At 37.0% G+C, this 26,662-nt stretch overlaps 2 protein-coding genes across 5 annotated transcripts in view; both read right to left on the bottom strand.

The window, feature by feature from the left end:
* Nucleotides 1–870: 870 nt before the first annotated feature.
* On the bottom strand, nucleotides 871–20,856 carry SLC35A3 (solute carrier family 35 member A3). Of its 4 annotated transcripts, none has more exons than XM_063345330.1 (8): nucleotides 19,961–20,105; nucleotides 8,294–8,498; nucleotides 7,278–7,432; nucleotides 7,074–7,196; nucleotides 5,772–5,943; nucleotides 4,492–4,610; nucleotides 3,843–3,976; nucleotides 871–1,569 (listed from the first exon to the last, which is right to left on the bottom strand). In XM_063345330.1, the coding sequence occupies exons 2-8, from the start codon at nucleotides 8,478–8,480 to the stop codon at nucleotides 1,479–1,481; spliced, it is 981 nt and encodes a 326-aa protein (XP_063201400.1). In that variant the 5' UTR covers nucleotides 8,481–8,498; nucleotides 19,961–20,105; the 3' UTR covers nucleotides 871–1,478. The 4 variants fall into 4 exon arrangements, with proteins under 4 accessions (XP_063201400.1, XP_063201396.1, XP_063201397.1 ...); XM_063345326.1 differs by lacking the exon at nucleotides 19,961–20,105 and adding an exon at nucleotides 16,819–17,211; XM_063345327.1 differs by lacking the exon at nucleotides 19,961–20,105 and adding an exon at nucleotides 11,309–11,515.
* Nucleotides 20,857–21,039: 183 nt separating this feature from the next.
* LOC134519791 (hornerin-like) overlaps nucleotides 21,040–26,662 on the bottom strand; it is an 88,926-nt gene continuing 83,303 nt past the window's right edge. Inside the window, exons 73-77 of the mRNA XM_063344415.1 lie at nucleotides 25,967–26,005; nucleotides 25,479–25,517; nucleotides 23,623–23,661; nucleotides 22,947–22,976; nucleotides 21,040–22,575 (exon numbers count right to left, since the gene is read on the bottom strand). Of these exons, the coding sequence (XP_063200485.1) occupies nucleotides 22,477–22,575; nucleotides 22,947–22,976; nucleotides 23,623–23,661; nucleotides 25,479–25,517; nucleotides 25,967–26,005 (246 nt within the window). The 3' untranslated portion in view covers nucleotides 21,040–22,476. The remainder of the gene's footprint in view (nucleotides 22,576–22,946; nucleotides 22,977–23,622; nucleotides 23,662–25,478; nucleotides 25,518–25,966; nucleotides 26,006–26,662) is intronic.

Raw genomic sequence — 26,662 nt, 5'->3', positions numbered from 1 at the left:
TTGTTTATTAGTTCCGGCTTTTTTTTTTTTTGGTGTTTCTGGTTATATGCAAACACTTCAACAAGTGAAGTGTTCGTAACAGTCTAATTGATCTAAGTTCTAATTGCATCTAGGTTTCTTTGTGAACTTTTTTTTTGGTTTAAAACAGATGAACAGCATGCTTTTATATTTACCTATTGCACAATTAGTTACTTTTTCATTATGTTTCCTATTAACGTAATTCCTCTACTAGACTGAATAGCTCCAGAAAACCCATTTTGGTCTGTTGGCTCAAGGGGTCCCAGAACAAAATAATAATTAAAAAAAAATAATCTCTAATTAAGCCGTTACATAGAAATGTACTGAAAAAGCTTTGAAGAGTTCATGAGTAAACAACACTTGTTTAAAAAACACCTCTGTAATAAAGTACAGTACCGTATACAGATGATATACCATAATAGCTCCAGATGGAGCTGTTACAGACAACAATAATGCATTTAAAATGTTTATTATGGGCTCCTTTTTTTTTTTTTTAAACTGTGGCTAAAAAAATCCCCAGAGGATATTTAAAGCATAAAAACTACTTTAAAGGTTCTGCCAAGAAGTTGTTTTATAATCAATAAAACTAAAAAGAATGAACATTACATCTGAGCAAGCGCTCCACCATAACCCTACGCTTAGTACCAGGTCAGTGCAGTAACCTCCGGCCTGTGTTCCCAGAGTTATTGCATCTGTTGGAACACTGCAGGCTCTCCTGACGAAGGCTGGAGTAGCAAAAAAGATTTCACTCTGAGCTTCTCCCTTTGAGTACTTAGGTGAGAATGCTAACATTCTTACAATAGTTTTATACAAGCAACAGAATGATAATATTATAATTTAATAACACATTTCTGTTATTAAATCAGCCTTCTAAAAATATAAAAATATTGGATATTGTGAAAGTGTCTTTCAATCATACTTCAGTCTTCACAGTTTTAATAAGGAATACCTAATTAGAACCATCACTTTAGAACTATGATGTATATTCAGCTGATTTCATGTAAATTGACAAACAGTTAAAAACATTTACTGAGATTAAGTATAGTCAAATTGCAAAAACATACAATCTGACAATATTGTCATGTGCTCTTTCAAAGAGTGCATAGGACATATTTCTGCAGCAGTCAATACAGTAAATTCTTTTGATGCAATCCCAGTCAAAGCTGTAAACATTCCTAATTGCAGTTTCTTGGAAACTTTTTGTTCCTTTCAAGTTTTTAATTAGCAAGTTGCACTGGGCATTCCCCTGCCATTTTTATTTTTTATTTTTTCATCAGTTACAGACAGTATCATCATCCACCTTTAGCCACTCTGGCTGTTCAAAACTACTCATAAGCATTTCTTCAATAGATTCAGGGTAGTACTCCTGTCCTTGCAGTGCACAATGACACTTTCCATATGCCATTGTTAGCAAGACCCCCAGTGCATGATCTTGAGAAGCAGGTTGACGAGGAAGTCTGCTATGCCTTAATGGGATTTCCTGCGGGTTTGGGATCATAACCGTATAGGAAAGTAGCTGCTATTACAAGGACCGCTCCGAAGAAAAAGACACTGAATAGAACAGGGATGAAAAAAAAAAAAGTTAGCTCATTTTAATTGATGCAATTTTATTTACATAATACAATCAAAAGAAAGGAAATATTTCCTCTGGGAACACAGAAAGATAAATTAAATTTGTCCAGTTTATAAAGAACAAAATAATTTGCATATATTTATTATAGAAGGATGCAGGAAGAAGTTGAAATAAGAAACATATCCACAAAGTAATGTATCATTAGACTGACATATTCTGAAAATGAAAATTATAGTTTCATGGAACAATTGTCGAAAGTGATCAGACCAATTGTTCTTTTGTTTTTTTTTCATTTGTTTGGGTTTTTTCTTCTTTTGCCTAAAGCTCTGTGCAAAACACAAGCAGAAGCTAAAGAAATGCAACTACCATAGTTACTTAACATCTTACGTAAATCATGGTGTTGGAGTTGTGTTTGCTTTGAAGTCCAAAGCTTATGTCAAAACAAATTACTGCTGCCCAAGAACCAGTTTGCAAGTCAGTATAATCTAATTTTTGGCAGATACATAAAGATTTATGTAAGGAAAAGATAATAAAGGCATCTTTTGTATTATGACATATGGGCCTTTCAAGTTGTTTTGATAGTTATGAGTCTGAAACAAAATATCCAAAGCCAACAGATAATCAGTACACATTTTAGAAAAGAACCTTGTCATAAAGACATGACAATGTTGACAATTTGATCTTCTGAACCAAATGCTAAAAAAACTGTGGCACGTGACAAGATAATCCTTCAGAGAATACAGTTAGCCTATTTCTGGACACGATCCATTGCAACACATTGAAGCACTTAAGCACTTTACATCTATTATCCCAATAAAAAAAATTAGTTGAAGTGACAGAAACAATCATGCAGTTTCAGTTCAAATAAATTCAGCTGGCATAAGCAAGGTTCTAAAGATTAAGTTTGATTAACTCAAGTTAATCAAGTTTTATTAAACTAGATTGCTTCAAGTTCTACATGCTGCTAGTTGGCTCCATCTCATTTAATTATTTACCACTGTTTCCATTTTCACCATGTTTGCAGAAGCTGGTAAGTTACTTATTAATTTTCCATTTGAGCACATAGAAATTCTTAAACTACCTTCTACATTTGTTTTCGTAGGACAAGTATAGGCTACTTATAATTTAAGTTCAATGTCTTCCACTTTTTAAGCCTAAATAGTTCTAGTTCCTTTTTTGAATGTTTAAGTAAACTCCTGCTAATATTGCAAATACTACTTTTAGATAAAAAGATATTTCTTTGTATCAGATACAAAAGTTGTAAATATTCAAAATATTTTTACACTATGAGTATATGTAACATATATGAAGTTAATTATAAGCAAAAACCTATTAATGTATCTGAAAGTTGGAATATTACTTCTACATACCATATATTAACATGCCCTACCAAGACAAGCACTATTCTGGAACCTACCCACGTACAAAACCTGCACTGCACAAAGCTACTAAAATCTGATTGACAAAACATCAGGACAGAGTGTATTTGGCCTAGAATCATACAGCAACCATTTTTCTCTCTCTCTTGATTGAGTGCGTTCACTAATAAATATGGTATTGTCTAGAAAAAAGCTCTGCCTTTGGACTTCTGGGTGTCCTTGGGCAACTAATCGTGTAACTTCCATGTGTGTGTCATTGCAATTATCTCTTTTAGAGACTGTTTGGAGAATGGATGAAAACCACTATAAAAAGATTATTATAATTATAATTGTTCGGCCGTAACTCCTCTTGCAATGAGATGACTTGTGGAAGATCTGTCCATTCAGAGGACAAAGAGAAAACGAGAGACAGGCAACCCCTTTGTCACGATCTTACTCAGAAGAGCCAGCAGGGGGGAGACTGGTTCAAAGAGCAGAGCCAAAGGCAATGCAAGGCAAGCGTCAAAACTGAAGAGCTTCAGCATACAAGCAAAGTAGGAGCTGAACCAAACTGAGGGAGATCGGGGAGGGAGGAAAAGAAGAGAAAGGGACAGTGAACTAAAACATAGAGCCTGCAAGAGAGTGGCGTGTCAAAAGCCAAGAATTGAGATTCAATTATTCTTGACCTGTGGGGCACTGTACCTTACAGAAAATTTAATCTTGCCAACTATACTGAAAAAATTAAATATTAGTTATGGTATGTTATGAAACTAAACTTTTATGTGCAAGTTGTATCTAAACATGTTTTTTTATTTCTTTTTGGAGTTATATCTGGTAAGCATTAAGTTTTCAACTTTATTTTTTTTTCATCAGACATGGAAAATAATTCTTACCTTGTAGGGACAAAATCTTGCAGCCAGAAATAGGAGATCAGCGTTGACAGTATAATAGAGAGAGAGGTTGCAAATCCCTTTAAAATGTTGTCCGCGTATTTTATAACAGCAGCAATCACCAGCCCTCCAAGTGCCTGAAAAAATATTGAGGTTTGGGTTTGCAGCCTGCCAATTCCACTGAGAGCACCTATTTTAACAACATGGGCTTACTTTAGGAAAAGCCTTTGTTTATGTTTAGGAGCATTACATTTATTTTATGTTATGGATATGTACTGTTGAAGATAAATATTCGCGGAGTCCTTCTTTTCCCTTTAAAGAAATTGTTGATCATATTACCATCATTAAATTAGTGGAAGTGCTTGTACTATACATTTTTAGCCACAGGAGGAAGGGTATATATATTTTTTTTAAAACATTGCAAAAGAAGTAAGGTATACATGCTTTTATGTTGCACAATACTTAGTCATATACTTGCTATGTATTTTCCAGATTTTTCTTTAGAGGTTTATTCTGATAGAATAGATTCTAATAGATCAGAGTTTTGATGATAGAATTTGCAATAGCTTCAATGACACCCAATAGTTTACCCAGTCATTTATAGAAGAGTAAATTGCAAATGCACAGAAACATGTCATACAAGGTATCTCACCTGTAGAACAACAACTATCCAGGTAAGTTTATTGTATCCTTGAAAAAATCCATTCTTTGACAGTTGTTCTCCATCATAAATGTATACACCCATCAGTCCAAATATGCTACCAAAAAATCCTGGAAGTACAAGATTGATTTAAAAGCTTTACGTGAAAAAAACATACAAACAGGTTCCTTGTCCTCAAGGACTGCTCACATATATCTGATTTTAAAAATAGGACTGCCACTTGCAATACCATCACGTTCAAATGCAATCGGTGTTCAGAAAAATACTTTCTTTTAAAATCTACGTTCCACACTTATAACAAGCTTTGACTGTTTCCATTAGGGCATTCTTATATACTTATCTTCCATTGCTTTCTACTGGAATGGGATGGCATATAGCAAAATTCACTTAAACACAATTTCAGTTTTCCTGAAACTAGTCATGACTGAAGGCTGAAGTCACACTACAGTTGTTCAAGAAAACTTAGTTTTAACATACACAATTTCAATAAATACTAGCAAGTTGTGAATTGAGGTTTTGATCCCCTTCTCTATCCTCAAGTTTCAAACCATTATGGACATGTAAAAATATTAAAATATAATCAAAATGCAGTTCTGCATTTATAACCATTTATAATTAAAACACAGCAACAGGAAAAGAAAGGAAAAAAATATTGCTTGTACTCAGGCATTTTTGACCATACTAGTTTTTGACCAACTATCTAATTACAAAAAAAACACACCATCTCCTGTTTTTATGGTACTTCATGACATTCTACCATACTCAGTACACAGCCCTGATCCACTAAGTGATCCTCATGACTTAATTCTACAGAACTATGGATTTATTCAAGAGTCCGTACTGAGGTGCTGGAAAGTTCAAATTCTGCTGAGGCATTTATTCAAATATGCAATAAAGAATTATTGCCTACAGGTGAAGACTAGAGGGATTCCATTAGAGAAAGAAGGGCAACTCCAACAAGAATCACAGAATCCTGCATAAGATAACATTCTTCAGGGAATTTTCAATACAAATTCAATTGACAGATTCTGTACAAACTTACAGACACTCTATAAGCAAATTAAATGAAGAACTAGGTTGAGATCAGAAAGCAACTGCTAAAATTCTATCTAGCAGAGTCTATACTTTTGGTTTTAAAAGTACACTTATGCAGAATACTAAAATGTTGGTGATACTATTTATCTATATATATACACGTATAGATATTTTGCACCTTTATCTTAATTCTTCAGAATGCGGTATCTGTAAGAGATGACTAAAATTAAACTTACCAAGCTGAATGTTTCTGATCCACACAGATTGCTTAGTTTCCTTTAAAATTTTCTCAAAATAAACCCCAGCAAATCCACTAGAAAAGCATGCTATAAGAACTGCGATCAGGCCTACAAATTGAGATCCTGCTGAATGTTCCTTAGCAGCTGTTGCTTGAGAGTCTGAAGGCCACTGGATGTAAAAACAGTTATACAGAATTCACTGATAAAATCAAGTCATGAGCATCTATAAAATGCAAATTTGTTTTTAGCAACTGTAACAGTTACTAAATACAGACAATCATATGCTGGTCAATTTAAAGGACTGAAAAGCCATAATTTTTCTTTCTACATATTTGTAAGGAGTAAAATTGTGCCTGGACTGGGAGAATACCCATCAATTTAAATAGGTCCAGAATTTATGTTTTATAAGCCATAACTGTTTCTCTATCCCAGCATGACTTATCGTGTTCATTCAGTCACCATCTTTTGCCACCAAAGTTAGTTACCTTACAAATATAAGCACACTTAGAAAACCACTTACACTAGCTGTCTTTAAGATGGGATGAACTGCCTTTTGCATGTGCCTCTCTTCAGTGATTATGCAGATGACTAAAACAAGCTGAAATTTATGAAGCTAAATCCTGCATTATCTAATGCTAACAGAATAAAATGCAATGCCATAGACAAAAACATACCGAAGAGTCTGATAGTTATTATCAGAATGTTTTGTTCTCATTTCTCATTATTAAATTTTAAAATTCTATCAAATTAAATCCTCAGAGTTTTTTTCAAATTCTTAAGTTTTAAAATGAAGATTTCTAGGATATGCTAAAATCTGCTAAAAATTCTTACAATATTCTCTTATCCCATGATTCTGGCCTCTGAAAAGTACAAGATACTGTACCTGCAGTATTTAGAACAGAGGCCAAGTTTGCCTCTTGAAAAAGTTCAAGTAAATTTGCCATGCGTAAAGTGTATCACAAGGTGAGCAGCACGACCGTGCTGGCACAGAAGATCTGTGAATCCCTAATGTCTTAAGAAGTGTGCTAATAAATACTGCTATCACTGTTACTTGCAGGTTGCTTCAGCGGACCTGTCACATTCTGCAATAGAGCACTGGGACAAGAAAGAGGTGTTATCTTTTGCCTTTGAACCATTTCTGGTGTCTTCTAGCCCTGGCCAGTAGTGATTCATGGTTCCTGACCATACTCTGGTGCTCATGTGCAGCTGGTAGAAACTGAAAGCTTTTTAATCAGTATAGAAACGCACATTCCTTAAATAAACACGTTAAATAAACAGAAACCGCCTGTAAAAATTTACCTGCACAAATGCCACTCCTGTCATCAATATTACTAACGAAAGCCACTGGTATACACCCAATTTCTTGCTCAACATGGACACAGAAAACAATGCTGTGGTAAGAATTTTCAGTTGATATGTAACCTAGAAGAACCCAGAAACAGTTACTACCACATAATTCATGGGTTTCTTTGAAACTTCCAGAGAAATTCAAATGTACAATACCTGGTATGTGGCTGCATCTAGGTTTGACAATGCTACATACAGCAAGTTATTCTGAAGTGTATAAATTCCTGAAGGAATAGCAAGTTTAAGAGTTTCCATGGGTTTATTAAGGATTTCATCATGTAGCACTCTGTTCAGAGTCCGCAAATTGCACTCTACCCAAAGAAACAATAAAAGAAATAGACATTTACTTAAAGGGAGGAAAAAAAACCAAACCAAAACCAAAGATAGCTATCACTGCTATCAAGACTTCAAAACACTATGTTTGTTTGACTTTCACGAACCTCATATATGTAAGAAAAAAGACACTGCAAAGTGTCTTCCTGTAGCCTAGAATACTAGAACTAGAACAATTATTCAAAATACTTTAAGTAAAATTAATTGAAACCATATCGATATTTGAAGATGATACGTTACAGAGTATCACCTAAAAAATGCACATGTAGGAGCTTAGAGAGTCATCAATATTTATGCACATACAATGATATTTTTAAGCTGTTGAAGATCAAATATACGTTCCAAGGAACTGGACAAATTCAGTATAAAATGTACAAAATAAGAACTCGAGTAAATCTGAACATACTTTTTTTGAGTTTAAAAGTGTGCTTCTTGCTGTAGTAATGAAATTGCTTCCTCCCTTTGGCATCTCCTGTTTATTACAGGCTTCTAAATGCACTCATGCTTTGGACACACTTAAAGCTTTTCATTTTTTCCTACTTCTACATATGAATTTCTTAAAATGCCTGAGCAAACAGGCTTCAAGCTTTTAGTAGAAAATTTATTCTTGCACTCCTCAGCATCCACATTCTTTAAAGAGAACTCTCTTCAACAAAAATACAACATCTTCTGTCACGTGTTGAGGAGTGAAGTATGATTAGTGTCTTTCCAAGACTATTTCTTACATAAGAAGGGAAATGCTTTGTTGTATGCCTATACTCACATGGCTGATTTGCAGTTGCCACTACAATACAGCATATTGATTAGGAAAATTACTTGGTGCAAAATTTGACACATACTGCTGTCTTTGTAGACCAACAGAACACAGGCCAAAATCTTCAGAAGTTCAGCAATAACTACTGCAGTAGAGGATAAGTAACGAGGTCCTTCTTCTTTGAGTGTTCGAGAATAACGCATGGTCAAGACTAAACTTGTGGTCTGAAAAACCAGGATGCCCAAGGAAAGGTATTTTAAATTGGTAGACATTTCTTCACTTTTTTCTTCCTGAAACAGAAAAAAGAAACCACAAACCCAAACCCAGGCTTAGAAGGTAATATTGCAGATAGATGTTTCCCTTTCCCTTAGGAATCAGCATATTAAAATACGTTGCCCAGGGAGCTCAACCAAAGGAAAACAACAAACCTAATGTAATATTTAAAGGTATTAAAGAAAAAGGAGATTAACAGTTTAAAAATGTTTTTCAAATACATGATTACAAATGGAGAAGCATATCAGAATATTACGAGAAGTAATAACTAATAGAGAAATGAAGTATTTCTTATCTGTCACAATAATAAAGTAAATAAGGATATTAACTGATAATTAGCTTTCCAATAATAGGTTTCACAAAACAAATCTCCCAAGTTAAATCAATCATGGATTTCTTTATATAGGTGAAGGCTCAGCAGGTATTTTCAAAGTGAAAAAGCCCCACTCTGTGGTACTGCATACCCAGTACCCCTGCTGCAATGAGTTATTCCCAGAATTAAGAGATCTTCTCATTCTTCCACCTGTCCAAAGTTTTACAGGTTGCAGCCTCTGCCTTGCCAGATGACACAGTGTCAGCACAGGACAGGGTGAGAGTTGGGCTGTTTTATATGAAAATGAGAGGTATGCCCAACACCAAAGGAAAAGGAGAGTTGTGGGAAAGCAGGGTTGGATAGGAAAACATGGGATGGAGGAGCTGCAAGGAAGACAGCACTAAACCTGTCCTACTGATTATCCTGCTCAGAAAAAATTAGTTGAATATAGATAACTAGATGACTGCATCTACTTTCTCATAATGCACTGACTACCACAAACCTTTCATTAGTAAAGCTGTATGATCCTTATCTCTACGATGAACTTTCACCAAGCTAATATGGTTTTCTTTGGCCTTTGTCACCAATTAAACCATTAATTTAGTGCAAGACACTACAAGAGAAAGCAATTCTCATTTTGCAAGCATAATATATTAAAAGGAAATGAAAAATCCGTAACTGCTATTCAAAATATTGTATAATTTTCTGCTATTCTTCATATTAAGTATGAAGAATTTCCATATGCACAGAAATTAATGCTTTCTATAAAAAATTAATTACTACTGCCTTCACTGCCCGCATATTCAAAACCAGCAGTGTTTTATAATGCTAAACTAAAATCAAATCAGTAACAGTTAAAAAATATGTTTTAAAGTAAAAGAAAAACAGTAACAAGTCAAGACAATGAATGCAGTTCTCACTTCTAGAAGTCTAGAGATGGCATAAGGAGTACTTATTTGATGCATATGCCAGAGCTGTCCCTATGCATGTTTTACACCTACAGGCACAGAAGTTTTGACTCATTAACTATCTAGCTTTGTACACACTGCTGAAGGATGTGCTGTGCTGGTGCCTGTAAATATTTGTAGTTGAAACTGAAGCTGCTTCTTGCTGACTGCATTTCTCTAGCTCAAGATGCATTTCATAACAATTTTTATTGCTGTTTTTTCAGAGATCTGGAGAGTTGTGCTATTAAAATATTTCTGACTTGCCTTTATCTTGTCTCTAAGCATTAATAGATTTTTTTTCCAGTCAAGTATACGAAATCATATTAATAGCTATGACATGGATACTTAAGAGACATTGCAGTAGCCTGCAAACAAATATGAACTGCAAACAGCTGCAGCGATATGAAATACATACTTGTATCCTACACAATAAAATTCTTTACCTCAAGAATCACATGGATGTAAAAATATTTGTAAAAGCCTATTGGCAAAGGAGGAAGAAAAAGATGCCAGGATACAGAAACTGAGGAAGAAATACACAAGGATTTCTTTAAGGAATCTCAATAGAAGATACTTTTGTATGCACTAGGATCTCATTTAACTCACTGAAGAGACAAATACTAAAGATGCAACTGCACTGAACAATATAAATCAGACAGAAATATAAAGCATGAAGGAAAGAAAACTGCAGACAACATTCAAGATTTACTAACTTTTTCCACAGGTTCCGGTGGAATAACCCTTTACATGAGGATGTTAACTGTGGACATACGCATCCCCACCAACAAAATGGAGAAGATCAGTTAGTCAAAGGGGAACATCTTTGAAGAACAGATTTGCTATAGCTGAGAACAAGAAGGAGAAACAGAAGAACAGCTGCTGTGAAAGGATGAAGAGGGGACACGCAAGGTCAGAGATCATACTTTCTGGAGAAATATCATCAGCATAGAGAATACAGAGGGAGAAAGAGGAAAAGCAAAAAAAAAATCCACTGAGAGAAAATACAGAACTGAACTTCATGAAAAGTCTACCTATGCTACTAGAGAAAACTGATATTGCAAAATGCAATTTTTTCCACCTTTTTCATCTACCTCATTTTTTATTATTGAGCCCTGACAATCTGGAAACACAAAGAGCAATATATGGTTAAGATAAACAACACTAAATTTCATGAAAGCACACTTACGATAAATAAGTTTTTAAACTTTTTGGGTTTCAGTTTTCAAAATATTTCTGAACAGATAATACAGATAATGGGAACACACATCTCTCCTGAACTTGGGCCCAAATTTCTGCATTCTGTGAGCCTGTGAAGTTACAAATGTTCAAAATTCTCAGAGATCAATTACTTAACCTTCAAAATAGGTCACAATATCAGAAAATAATGTTCACACAAATTTCTCGCTGAAATACAACCCTCTATTTACTAAGCAGCGTAATAGGTAATTTTAAAAGTAAATCACTAATGTCCTGTTTATGAGCAAGTATCAAAGCATTCAGCATGAAAACATACCAACAAGCACAATAGTTTAAAAAGTTTAATCAGCAAAGCCTAAGGAATACATACCACAATATCTTCTTGAACTACAGTCTTATCTTCATTAGCAATCATGATAAAAAAGGGAACTTTCCCAGACAATGTGTCTCTGCCAGTAGCAGAAATGATTTCTTTACCATAATTCACTAAAGCAGTTTCAGACTTTCCAAAATTCACACAAAATGAACTTTAAGCATCCAGTGTGATAACTGAAATAAGGATATTTGTTAAAAGCTCTCCTGTCAGTGGCCAGCAAGACAGACTTGTAGAGAACAAGTATGTGAACCTTCATGCTGTACTTGCAAATGGTTGGTTCACAGAGCAGGAACTACAAAGTCCTGGAATTCACGTACGTCAATAAAATAACCACCCTTTAATGACCACACATAATATCTTACCAGCTGTCCTGATCTTTCTTCCGTTCTTTTAAAAGAGCTGCATATCAGCTCATAGAACTCCGTGCAAACTGGGGACCGGATGCAGAAAAGGAGCCAAGTACTGAACTTTAAACAGTTGAACTGTCTTTAGCTGCAGTTTCACAGCAGGTTTAGATTCACAGATTACTACCAGAGGTGTAAATCCCTCTCTTCTCGACATGAGTTCCTGCTACCCTCACTGTATCAGACTGTGCACTCATATACTAAATGAACTGTTGTCTTCAGTAACAGCCCATACTTCGGTTGTCTTAAACCAATAATGAAATGAAAGTTTCCAGCACGTCTCCTGTACAGAGTTACAACCGGGCTTACATTTCTTATTGGGCTTTGGACAGACTACTCAGTGCTCTGCAGGATGCATCTGTTCCAAAAATCAGATTTAGATTTGCTAATTCAAAGACTGTAAGTTGAGTGGTCACATTAATTCAGTGACTTTTGAACTGTATCTTACAGGGAGAGGTGCTAAATACCTGCAACTCATTGACTGTAATGTAGCCTGTCACATATGTTAACTCAGTGACCAGGCTCGTTATTCTTCTCTTTTATTAGTTAGGTTAAAAAAAAGTTAATCACTTCTGTGTAGTTCATTCAGTATACCATGTAGAGACACCCTACTGCCAGCAATATGGAAGGCAGGGGAAGAAATTAAAGGCAGGTCTATATGGGAAGTCAACATGCAGTAAGCCAAGACGGTATTTACAGCCATGTAACGTTCAACTTCAGTACACACATGTGGATAAAACGCAGGTGGATACTACATGAAGCATTGTTCTCCTTAAAGGAAGAGAACCTGGAAAAGGTTTTACAGACTCAAAAAAACAAAACAAGACAATCTATACAGAAAGTAATAACTTCAGCTCAAAGTATCATACCGTACAATGTCTGAAAAATACCTGTCCAATGGAAGCAGATGTTTTTGAAGTCGAAAATCATTGAATCATTTGGGTTGTAAAAGACCTTTACGATCGAGTCCAACCATAAAACTAACAGTGCCAAGTCCACCACTAAACCATGTCCACAAGCACCACGTCTACACGTCTTTTAAATACCTCCAGGACTGGTGACTCAACCACTTCCCTGGGCAGCCTGTTCCAACGCTCGATAATCCTTACAGTGAAGAAATTTTTCCTAATATCCAATCTAAACCTCCCCTGACGCAACTTAAGGCCATTTCCTCTTGGCCTATCGCCTGTTACTCAGGAGAAGAGACCGATCCCCACCTTGCTACACCCTCCTTTCAGGTAGTTGTAGAGAGCGATAAGGTCTCCCCTCAGCCTCCTTTTCTCCAGACTAAACAACCTCAGTTCACACATTTTCACTTCATAATATTCATTCAGACAAAATGAATAAATTTCTGACTTGCAGATTTTCACCTCCTTTAGTAATTTCTCCACCACAGACTAAAATTTCATATTTTACATTTTATTTTTATATTGTCCCTACACTTTCCCTCCTAAAATACTGGTAAATGTTTGCAGATCAAATACATCAGACCAAAAGGAACATAATCAATTTGACTTAATGAACAGTAAACATACCATATATTTTTTATTTTCCTCTATCCATTCTTAACAAAGCTTGCTAATATTAATCAGGATTTACTACATGAGCAACAAGAAGATTACAGAACTTTTCTTAATCTTAAGATTTTGTCTTTTAAAGATCTGATGCTTTAAACTTTTAAGATTCTCAGCTGCTAAATATCTACAGTAACATAATTTTGTGCAAAATTAAGGATTAGTTTATGAATTTATCCTATTCTTGAGTTTGTAGGAGGTCTCAAAATCTGACAGAATTACTTTTGTTTGTTTGAGGTATCTAAAACACTAAAAAAGAGAACTCTAGAAGGAAACATGACTAATTTATTTTAAATACTCTTTAGCTAAACTAGAGACTGCCTTGAGACACTTTACAGAGATGGCTGGAGATATACTACATATTATGGAGATCCTTCCAGCAAGCATAGCCTAACACCATCTGCAAGAATGAAAGGGCAGGGGCAACTCCATAGATCCAGGCAATCCCAAAATTTCACACCATGCAGATATAAATATATTAAGATAAAGTGAGCACAGAACTGTTAAGACTCAACATTGTCTAACATCAAGTACTTAGCTGATTAGCACATTTTAGACTCATTGAAAATTTAAGGTTGGGATGCCTTACATTTTCACATATTATTTTATAAATACAAAAAGATGATAGTTCATGCATAAATGATCCAAATTTCATTTATTTGACTTCTGCATCAATTACATTGAAAGTTCTTTCAGTATCACAAATGATCCAGTATTCTATATTATAATTCATTAGTTCAGCCGAAATTACTAAGAAAGCTTTTCTTACAGTCACTGCAGCTGGCTAACTATATTAATTAAATTTAATTTTCCTTAAATTTCTGAAACTTCCAGAGAATATCTGATAAAACTTGGAAAAAAAAAAAAAGAAATTAGCATCCAAAAAAAGCCAAGCGCCCAACACTATCTCAAGAAGTAGCTCACACAACAAAAAAACAGAATTAACAATGAATTCCACAATGCCACATAACAAAAAAGCAGGCTAAATTCACAGATTAAAATAACAAATTGCTCTGTCATTTGACAGAGCAATCCACAGTAAGAGTCATCCATGCAATTACTTTGTTTTTTAACTATCAGGTTAACAGATGTGACAGGCTACATTACAGCCAATGAGCTGCAGGTACTTAGCACCTCTCACTGTAACATACAATTAAAAAGTCACTTAAAATAGTTTTGGGGTACCTGTGGTCATGATGTCAATAAATTTAGGTCTGATGTCAATAAATTTACCACTAACACCATCTTTAGAACAAGTCCACACAGATAAAATGAGAGGAATTCATGACAGACATTACTAACTGGTTTAGCCTCCCATCCCGCAATTCACACCTCACTGCACAGGTACAAAAGCAAAGGCCTTCCCAGGTGACGGCCTAGGGATGCACCGTATTGAGAAAAAACACATACAGAGTAACAGGAAATGGCGAAATGAGGCCTTTCCGACAGGCTACAGAGTTAATGTCTGTATTATTTTCTACCCATTTACCAAAAGATTTGATGTGAAAATAACTTCTACTGGCCACTATTTCTTTACTACTCCCTACTGTCACAAGGAAAGTTAAATTAAAAATAAATAAATTACTAACTACTATTATGCTTCCAATCTTCACAGTGATGGCATTACATGAATTACGCTCCTTCCAGCCTAGCTGTGAAATATGTTCACTGCTGATGGTCTTTTAGAGTAAGAAGCCAAGTTATAGAGTTATTGCTATTGCTGGCTTTTATTCCATTTTATGATCAACAAGTGTGAGACTGCTTAACCAAAAGGCACTTGCACATTAGTTAAAGTACAAAGCCAAATAGAAGTAGACAACCAGCCTCTGAAAACTGCAAAAGGTAAAGTTTAAGAATGAAAAACAGAGTGGAAAGTAAAGCACACTATTTCATTCCAGTGGAACAGGTATGGACACACTTCCCGGGCATTTGCTTTGAAATCAAGACAGCAGATTAAGGACACAGGATTGTGTTCTCTTATTTCTCAAACGAAATGTGAACCCAGTGCTGATGCCACACCTATACAAATACAATAAGCTAGCAACCAAGAGGAAAAGCACAATTGGAAGGTGGAGCAGGAGGTAATTCACGGAACCTGAAGAATGTATTTTTATAAGACTTCCTTCTACGCTTTTGCATGTGCATTGCCCTCTTCCCTGTGTGGGCTAACACACACGTAACTCACTGCTTTCTATAAAAGAACTACATTCCTCAGAGGAAAGCTCTATTCCATAAATCTTCTTTCTATTGGACTCAATATAGCCACCTTTTTACCAAAAGTTGCATCTAATACAACAAGTAGTTTATGTTTGAAATAAATGGATGGAAGGAAGTTCCATCCTCAAGAAGTTCAACAATGCCAAGTGCAAGGTCCTGGACATGGACTGGAGCAATCCCCAATAACAATACAGACTAGGTGATGAATGGATTGAGAGCAGCCCTGTCGAGATGGACTTGCAGGTACCGGTGGATGAAAAACTGGACAGGAGTTGGCAATGTGCACTCACAGCCCAGACGGCCAACTGTATCCTGGGCTGCCTCTAAAGAAGCATGGCCAGCAGGTTGAGGGACGTGATTCTGCCCCTCTACTCTGCTGTCATGAGAACCCACCTGGAGTACCGGATCCAGGTCTGGTACCCCAAGCACAAGAAAGACATGGCCCTGTTAAAACATGTTGAAAGGAGGGCCACAAAAATGATCGGGGGATCGAACACCTCTGCTGTGAAGAAAGATGACAGACTGGAAAAGAAAGGGCCCTGGGGAGAACTTATTGTGGCCTTTCAGTACGTACAGGGGGCCTGCAAGAACGATGAGGACAAGCTTTTTAGAAGGCCCTGTTGCAACAGGACAAGGGGCAACAGCTTTAAACTGAAAGAGGATAGATTTTGATTGGACATAAGAAAGAAATTTTTTATTGTAAGGGTAGCAAGATGCTGGAACAAGTTGCCAGTGAGAGAAGTTGCGGAAGCCCCATTTGAAGTGCTCAAAGTCAGGTTGTACAGGGCTTTGAGCAATCTAATCTAGTGAACGATGCCCCTGCCATCAGCAGGAGGGTTGGAACTAGTGACCTTTAAAGGTCCCCTCCAACCCAAACCATTCTAAGATTCCATGATAAATATCACAGATGGCACTGATGGTGCATAGACCTTTCTGAATCTAGTAAGTCCTGCTGAACTGGGTTATGAACAAGATTTTACCTACATACAAATAATTAAACTGCTAAGTTTAGACCACTATAATTCAACAATGCATTTCTTTCTCCCTCACCCCCCAAAGAAGTCATCTGTCAAGTCTGTGTAATTTTTTTTATAAACCATAACGTTATAAACATTCCTAATAATATTAAACCTTGTATTTCTCACTTTAAAACGTCACTGTTCATGTCTTCCATCTTCCTCATACTTGATAACAGGCTTCTTCTCTGTTCCCTCTCATAAGCTATCTGTACTTGCCAGCTGTTCTTCCCCAAATACATGGCACTTTTCAACTAAACTACTGCAAATCATTTCATCATTTAAAAACTTACCTTGCTCTTTCTTTTGTTTTTCAGTTTGTTATGCATCCTTCTTGCTGAATACATTATAATTTGTATTAAGTACACTATGGACAAAAATATGCTATGTTTTTCTCAGAGCTTGTATTCTTCTTCAGAAGCATTATTAAAAGCAAATCCTCTAGCAAAGGTTTTTCCTTACTCTTCTAGCAGAAACTAAGTAACAAAGATTTTTTTTCACATGAAGGTTTCCTTCAGGCAGTATTTCCAATTTCTCCATTTACATTAAAAAAAAAATCTTAACTGGTGAAAAAAAAATTAAAAACATCACTGCATTCAAATAATATTTTCATGACAAGGATATCAAGCACAATGCAGTAGAACACTGGCGGACCTTGCCCCTGCAACATCATCTAGCTCCCTAGCCACAACCCTATCTTGGCCTTTTTAAAATGACGCAGATACTTTTTAGCATTGCAGTTACACATTAAATTGTAACTGCTAAAGATCAACCAACAATTTCTTCTCAACTTTGTTCCAAAAACCTAGCCTTTTGACAAGGATAGTGGAGGGCGTATCAGTAATTTGCTGGCTTATCACTCAAGCAGGAAATTCCACCATTGCCAAGTCTAACAAAGGGAATGCAATTACATATTAACTAACATATAATTTCAGACAACGCTATAAACTGATTGAGACTCAGGTAAGGTTTTCTTATAGGTTGACAGAAAACCTAGCAGAAAGGGAACTTAACACTGCTGAGGTTTTTTTGTGAGTATTTTATTGTGGGGAAAAAAAATAATCACCATTCTAATCTATGTATCAGACAAGAAAAGTTGGGCATTGTGAATCTTAAATGTGAAATTTGTAGCTAAATACTCTTTAAGGCCCCCCCCTCCTTAAACCTTTACACCAAACCTAAGAATCCAAAGATAAGATTTCTTCCATTGATAAGAATTTGGTTTGATGAATATTAAAGAAATCACATATTGAGTATAAATATTCAGTATTCAGGAAATTCAGGTCCTCATTGAGCTAAATTTAACACCAGTTTTTCTTGTAAGATGAAGAGTTCAACTATGTGCACAGTAGCGCAATAGTTTTATATTGACATAACATAACATTGACATAACTCTGCCTGCCAGCATAGAAATTTGACACCACCTGCCTTAACTGCCTCTCTCTTTTTCAAACAGTACATACACTGTGTTCATTGTATAGGTCACAGTATTGAAAGATCCTAGCAGCCACATTCAGATACCGTAAGCAAGGATGCATTCAGTTTTAGTTTAGTTCAAATGCCCGTACCTCCTCAAGCATACAGGAGTGTAATGCCACAAACTGAAGCACCGCCCGAATGCAACTCCTGCAGATGTATCAAGCCAATGAAGGAGCTTGTTTTAAGGTGCAGAAAGGCTGAACACTGAATACAGCCAGGGTTCAGCTACAGCTTACACTTCCGCTATTTATGAATTACTAATCAAGCCTGGGTGCTCAAGGCAATGCAGCCACCCCCAGTCAAGGTGACCTAGTTTGAGTAGAGTAATACAAACTAGATACTACAGTGAAAGTAAATCTGTAGACACTTATTGCAGAAAGCTAGTAATTACAAATAAAATTAGGCAGCTGAACAGTATACTGCAGGGGTATAACACAAGAAGGCTGAAAAATTCAATGGGAAAATCTTGAAGTCATAACCATCTTACGTTATTATGCTAGATCCTAAGAGGTACAAATCTTAAGAACTTCTCCTCCCTTCTAGAGACACCCTCCATTGATGTGATCCAGCTGTGCAGCCTCCTGAGTTCCAATGAAGGCACTGAGCCTGCGCAAGCAGCATGTATATGGGTATGAACTGAAGTAACTGGTGAAGAATGAGCCCAAGTGGCAATTCAAGAATAATAAGAGAGGAACAACTATATCTAGCAAGCCTGTCCCAAAGATCAAGAATGTATTGCCCTCAGTTAACACTGTCAAATCTGGAACTGTTTTAAGCAGCCACATGTGATTTGATTTACCTAGGTACCTCATTCAGATGACTCCTGCCTTTTTCCTGTTATTGCAAACAGCAGCATAACTACCATAAGGAATTAGGCCCTGTAGGCAGCCTGCAGGATTCTTAAAGACATAGAATCACTCCTAATAATACATTGCTCCAAATAAAGCAAATTTATACTTACTACCACCATAGTCTTTCCCAAACCCAGTATTTTCACTACATATTCTACTTCTACAAACCAGAATATCACACATCCCAAACCAATGGATCCTTATCTCCCATAATTGTAACTTTCAATCACAAGTTTTCACAATGCCTAACAATATGCAAAGGAATTATAAGTTAGTTTCTAAAGCAAGAGGTTATCGTTCCCAACATCAGATGCTTTTAAGATTCAGGTGGACAGGGTGCTGGTCCATCTTGTCTAGACCGTATTTTTGCCGAGAAAGGCTGGATCAGGTGATCCTTGAGGTCCCTTCCAACCTGCTATTCTATTATTCTATGATTGTAAATCAGTTTCTCCACAACTATTGCCTCCCTCAAACTTACCCTGCAGCCCCTAAAGAAATTCAATGCTGCTTATTCTTTTATAAAAGAAAAGCATGTGTCACAGAGCTAGAGTCTACTCTAGCAAACTGTCTACGCAGTGACAGTTTTTGTGGAGCAGCGCCTGTGTACTAACTTAACAGAGAAGAGCTGAACAGGTCAGGCTCAACTCAGTCCATATACAAAGAGTTCAGACGAGTCACGTGCAGTGCCTATGGAGAAAAGAAACCCCACAGATTTTGGGAGAAGCAGTCCATCACCTAGTGTTCATTCTAAACCCCATTTTGTCAGTCTGCATGTATGTTCTTTGAAAAGCAAGGGTTGCCTTAGATCCCAACCCTCCTGTGTAGAGACCACTGTGGCAGATAAGCTTCTGACTGTGGTGCTCGCTCAGTTTTAGAAAGGTTTGTTGCAAAAGTTCTTTATGTCCCAAATAACACATCCCTCCATTGCAGAAAGCAATCTGAGTCTTCTCCACCAAATCATTCCTTAAAAATCTTTTCTCTAGTATCCAAGTCTTCCTCACTCTGAATCCTATAAGCTATATTTTAAATCAATAAAATGAAATACCTTGGAGTACCTTTCAGTGTTTATTTTTTACCTTCCAGTCTATTCCATGATATGTATTACCTTATTATGTTCATTATCTCTGCATCTTCTGACTTCCTGACTTAACCCATAAGCTTTGTACTGCGAGCGTTTCTCACTTCAAAAACCCATGATGAAATTGTGATGCCACGAAAATACTTATGAAGTGTGCATTTCTGTTAACTTCACATACAGCATTACATCAAGCTCAGTAAGCACCTTCTCAGCAGAGCACCAGCTGCACCTACACCGAGAACAAACCCAGCTAGTGAGCCACAACCCCAGCAACGACACCCCTGCTGACCAGATCTGTATCCCTCCCCAACTTCACAGATAGCTGCATCCCCACAGTAACTTCACCTTGACCCCTCCCTCCCTCTTCCCCAGACCATTCCATTTACAGGCGTTTCTCTCAGTGTCTCCTCAATACCACTCTCCCCCTCCCCAGGCTGCTCCCACAGACCCGCTTCCCACCCCATACACCAAGCCCAAGCATCTCCCTCTCCCACACCAAAGGCCTCCCTCAGGCTTCCTCCCTCATCCATAGCCCTTGCACCGCTCCCTCCGGGGCGGCCTCAGCCGGGCTCTGCTCCTCCCGGTCCCAGCCCAGGCCTCCCACCTGCAGCACCCGTCCGCCGGCCCAGCTCGCCCCTTGCCGCCGGCTCCACTCGGTGTTTCCGGGTGCCGCGGTCCCGTCCCGCAAAGGCTCCGGCTGCAGCCGTGGCCCGCCCGCTCCGTTCCCAGGGCCGCGGCAAAGCAGCGCGCCCCGCCAGTCACCGGCCCCGGTGGGCGGTGTAGCGATAGCTACAGGGCCGTGGGGCGAATGCTTGGGGTTCGGAGCGGCGGCAGGGGCAGCAGGGATCCCGTTCCAAGCGGAGCGTTACCCACCCCTGCCGCCGCCATTGGCGCCGCGGCTCGGGCCGCCCCGGCGGACGATGAGGAGGGGGCGGCGCGAGGGGCTGCGCGCGGGGCCGGCGCCACCACAGCGGACGCCTTCTAGCGAGCGCGGCCCCCCCAGGGGACAGAGGGACCGGGCGTTTCACCGGGAACAGCCTTTTAGTAGGGGTGTTTCTGCAGAGAACGACACGAATATTTTGTATGAAATCCGTGATAAATTTATTAGAGAAGTGCAAGGCTAGTTCGAATTAAGATACGGACCTCTCACAGAGAACTGTTCCAAAGAAACCAATTGCGCGGCAAATTTTGAAGATTATATTTAGGCTAAACTCCTTTATGTTTCAATTACAGTTTCAGGTACTTGGGTTGATTTACTGACGGTTGGCAAAGGAGCGTGTGTCCTGCGCGGTGTACCACATGAGAGACAAAACCGGGTGAAATCCAGGCCCCAGCGCCGCTGGCAGCAGAACGTGAATGGAAATATATGTCATGAATTGCAACTGTAAAGCATAGGGAGACAAGCATACTACTAATAAATGTAGTTTTAATACTAGGCACATGTTCAATAAGTCATTGATTAGGAGTACGCTTTAGGAGGGTGCAGGTTGTTAACACGCCAGAGCTCAGCCCATGGCTAACGCTGATGCACAGTGGGCACAAGGGCCACTGCGCACAGAGAGATGGTGGCTCCGGCGGCTCCCAAAGCATTTGCTGCAAGATGCGGGACTGCTCCTGAACTCAAAAATGGGCCACAGGCCTTTCTGCAAACACATTTACTGTACCTGCTTGCAAGATGTCAGCATCATTCTTGAAATTAAACTTGCAGATGTACTGGGTAGTACAGGTTAGACTAAAGACTTGAGAAAAGGAGCCAAGATACTATCAGTTATACGAACTTAATTAAATTTCCATTCCTTCCCAAGGGAAAATGCATTGTTTTCCAGCAGCTTTTATACTATCAGCCTAATCTGGAGTGCATTGCCTCATACGCTTCTCTACAGAACTCTAGGTATTTGCAACCGCTCTGAGCTGTTTGGCTTCTCTAATGAATAAACTTTAATTAACCCCCCAAAATTTCACTCTCATGGAGTATTATTTTTTTGCTTTGCAGCCTCCATATTGAACTTGCATTTGATTACAACAGGCTAAAACCAATAACTCTGATACTATTTTAGCATATTTTCTTCTGTCCCAGGGAGTACTGCTCATCAGATGTTACATTAGCCTTATTTTATGTGGTGATGACCAGGCACGGTGCTCAGTTTGCATATACAACAATTTGTTTGTCTTCCTCCGCTTTGCTTAGTAACCAAATATTTTCTAAGTATTTGTTTGTTGTACCAATCAGATTTCAGGTAGGTGTTCATTGCATTCCCCATCGGAAATAAAACCAAAAATAAATCATATAGGTAGGGTACAATATACTTTCTTAAAATGATACCTAAAACACTGACAAAACTAATGATATCTACTGATGACTAAAACCAAAGGTAAACTAAGGAGAGGCAGGACATACTATCTAGACATACAACATAACAGCCAAGTAGCATCAGCCAATTTGATTTAAGGGTATTTTTTTTTTTTCTTACATCAAGTAATTAATCTAATATTACTGAATATAACCCATCTAGGTCTAGGATGCCAGGCAACTCTTGAGAAGTTCATATAGACCATTTTGATGTAACAGCAGAGAGAGCAAAGGCACTCAAAACACTGAATAACAGCAGGAGTTGGGGAGTACAGTGTTTCCCAGCAGAGCTCTGTAAAAAAAAAGGAGAGAGCAACTTGATAAACCCAATTCAAAGTAGTTCTATTTACTACTATTATAAAAGCATAGAAAGTTTCAGAGAAATCTTTTCCTATTAGCCCCTTCTGTTATGTAGATGCTTCTGATGTTAAAAGATCATGTGCCACACATATAGTACACCTAAATCAACGGGTGTTCAGTTTTCAAGTTTTCCTCATTTTTGTTGATACTATTCCCATTTATTATGTTGCACATGTATTCTCAAACATTTAGTCAAATATAGGAAATCTGACAGATAACCTCACAGTATAAACAATACCTTCAGTTTCCTACAGTATGTACAGGAAGAAACCAGTGGAAACTACAAAAAAGGAAAGTGCTTACCACTTGACTGCCACCCGAGGAAGGTGAATTCTGAAAACAAACAAATAAATAAATGTAGAAGTGTTCCCACACAATGATTTTCAACACAGTTTTGCCTGTGATCAACAAAATTTCAATACCTTAACCCACAGCACGGTTTTAAGTTATGCAAGAGGAAAGTAGCTTTGCATAGATAAAGTAAATAGTTTGTTACACATTCTATCTCATCTATCTCATCTTACATCTGAAAATTTCAGCTAAATTGATGACAGGGAAAAGTTTGTTTTTCTCTCATTCTACTATCATATTCCATACAGAGTTTTCCATCCCTAGTTGAAAGAGGATGTTAAAAATTGATGAGTACTGAAGAAAAAAAAAGGAAAGGATTAACTGGACTGAGCCTATAAAAATCTACACGGAGAACAGGAATTTAAAAATAGGGGGCAGCAGAATGTAACAAGGCCACTAACTGGAATGTGAAGCAAGACAGATTCAGATTTAAAATGTAACAATGAAATACCTCAGGCTGAGGCCGTATTTTCCACAGCGTTTTTTTTTAAATATGCTCTAACACAAATAGAACTAATACAGAATGTTCTCTTCAGACCAAATCATCCTGAAATTGCTCTATCAACCACCCAGGTTCTTTGTTTACTAAGAAAAGAAGATGAAAATGTTGTGTTGAAAGTATTCTTACCGGTTTCCCAGAATAAGTGCTTCCTGAGGTAGAGCCACCCTGTAAAATAATTATAAATCATTTATTTTTGTTGTATGAGACTCCTAGTGAATTGTGTCCAAAGAGCACACAGTGGCCTTGAAAATGCCCTAGGCATTAGTAGTTTTGATACTGGCTTTGATTTTATCTTTTTCCTTGCACTTTTTTCCCCTATTTTAATTGAATTGTCTCAAGTGAGCACAGCTGTGTCCTCTTTATTCCACGAACAATTTCAGAGGATTTTCAAAGCAATGTATCATGGACTGAATTACAAAGTTTGAAACTGAAAGAGTTATCCTGATATTCAAATACATCATTCTTAATAGAATGATCCAAGCATGTTCCTGAGTAACAGAGTATATAAAAACTTTGCTATGTGCTGAATGAATGCTGCCTCATTCAAAGGTTCAAGTTTGAACAAAATATTCTGATTTTTATTGGTCATTTTTCTCAGACATTTACCATTGTAACATAATTTTAAATTTCACCCTCATTATTGTTACCTATTTAAATATCAATATCCACATTTCTACTTTGGTTGTGGAATACTGAAAGAAAAACATCCTTACTGGCTTCCCTGGATGACTGCCTCCTGAGGAAGATGAACCCTGAAAAAAGATACTTGTTTTTGACTCTAAGCCTATTTGTACTTCAATATATTCTTGCTATCTGGAATAAAGGACCACAGGAAAATGAACACTATTTTGTGTCCAGTCATCCAAAAATCACAGGGGAAAAGCTTACCCAAAAGAAAAAGATTTAACATCTTTGTTACAAGCATTCTTTTTGAATGATGTGTTAGTCAGAGAATTTAAGTTCTCAAGAAGAAAGTTCTGGTTTGTAGTTATGATGTGTTTAATATATAGAAAGGAAAACATAATAAGGTCCAATTAAACATTAATTCACCTGGAATCAGTCTACAGTTAGATTTTGTGGAGGGGCCAGGAAGGTAAGTGTTAAGAGTCCTTTACTTTACAGCCTTACTTCAAGAAAGCTCTAATAATGAACGTAATTGAAAATAAAAGTAGATATTGAAAAATCAGATGTTCTATAAGAGTCTTATTCAGTTTTCTGGCAAAGTTGCTCTGCTTATTTGAATGGGATTGCCAACAGGAACTCTTACAAGCACTGACTTTCAGAAATGCCATCAAATATGGTACACAACATGCCTCACTTTTATGATTCTTGTATAAGAAAATGTAACATTTGTGCCTGCTTTTTAATAACAGGTGGATACATCTTATTTTCTATAAGAGATAAGCTAAAACATTGTGTGTACTTATTTGTATCTCCTGCCATTGAATGACAACAAGAGCAAGGTCTAAGTTACATAGTAAAAAGAGTGGTCTGAAACGGGATAAGATGAAAAGACACATAGTCAAATGTCAACTATTATTGTCTTCAAAAAGAAAACAAAAATATTTTCTTCAAAGCAAGCCAAAAATAGTTAAGACAAATGCATATAAAATCAATGAAAAAGTAAGCCCTGAGCAAAAAGTGTATGATTATTATGAATTTAAACAGAAAACTGTTCAGAAGTCCCTTACAAAAAAATAATAAAGATCCTGAAATCTCATTCTGGGATTACTAGAACTAATCCAGAGATTGACCAGAAGTTCAATTACAGAGTAAAATGCTGGCTCAAAACTATAGAACAGTGTGAAAATAAATATTGCATTTGCATTTGTTGAGACTATCCCAGATAAGTTAATCATGTGACACTCTGCATATTTAAGCAATTCTCAGAAAAATGTCTACTCCATAACTAACTGCATATAAACAGATTTATAAGAAAAAAAGAAAGGTAAACTTGATTTTTTTTTTTTTTTTTTACTTACTGGTTTACCATGTTGTCTGCCTCCAGAAGGATATGAGCCCTGTAAGAAGTCAATCAAACATCTATTAATTGAATGAAAAAAAAATCTTCTATCACTGTCTTGAGACAATTTGTGCAGTACTTAGGACAAACTTATTTGGATGTTGTTTGAACAAAAAGTAACTGGGGTATCTGAAACTTAAGCTATCATCTACTGCACATCAGAACAGCAGCAATTTGTTATTCTGAATCAAGAAAGCAGTGTTATGAAATACAGTATAGCAATTATAGTTTTACACAGAGCTGTAATTCTGTGTAAGAATTACTGTAAGAATTGTAACCAATTCTTTTATTCAGCTTACTGAAACAGCTTTAATTGATATTACCTCAACTATTTAAGCTCAGTAAAATGGCCAAATGAATGTATCTTTCAGCATTAAGTAACTGATCTGATCCAGACAGTACAGGGAAAGAGTAAGGAGTGTTGGGAGGAGAAGAGAATACACTCACCTGCCCACCATACTGGCTGCTTCCTGAAGGAGAATACCCCTATTAAAAAAATCACAGGAAACTTAAGTGTTTAAGCATTGGCAGGGTAACAGCAGTTACTCCCCCCTGTTTTTTTTCCTGTGCAAATGAAGCATCACAGAAGGACCTTTTGACAGGAAATCTCAGTAGCAATCTGGAAAGTATATTAATCTAAAAAGATGCAGTAAAAGACTTCTGACTTCATTCTGCTAAGTTCCCTTACGGTTTAAGGTAGTAAATTTGTCAAACAGTCACAAGACACCTGCTAAGACTATTCTCTGACATAAATATACAAAGTTTCTTTAAGTATGGCTGTGTTCCAGAGGAAAAAAAAAATTAATCCACTTTATTTGTGATTTTCTGCTAGGTCAAACGTGTTCAGAGAGCATTATGTGTATTATCGTAAAAGCATCCTTATTATTCCAAATAAGTCATTTAGGAAAAATTTGTTTTGCAGCTTTTAAAATCCTCTCCATGCTACAAGACATGATCTTCTTAATAAGAGTGATACTGAACTCAAATGGTTGCCAACAGAGTAAAAAGAAATGAAATTATTTTTTAGTATAGCAGAGTGAAACACTGTGAACAGAGTAATACTAATGAAAAATATGTTCCACCTTCTTATTAGATAGCCATCCATTACATCTGTTAACTATTGGGGCTAGTAAGATTTCATGA

The sequence above is a fragment of the Chroicocephalus ridibundus genome, chromosome 8 (genome assembly GCF_963924245.1).
Source record: "Chroicocephalus ridibundus chromosome 8, bChrRid1.1, whole genome shotgun sequence".
Classification (NCBI taxonomy): Eukaryota; Metazoa; Chordata; class Aves; order Charadriiformes; family Laridae; genus Chroicocephalus; species Chroicocephalus ridibundus.
This window is presented reverse-complemented; position numbering and strand designations above follow the sequence as displayed.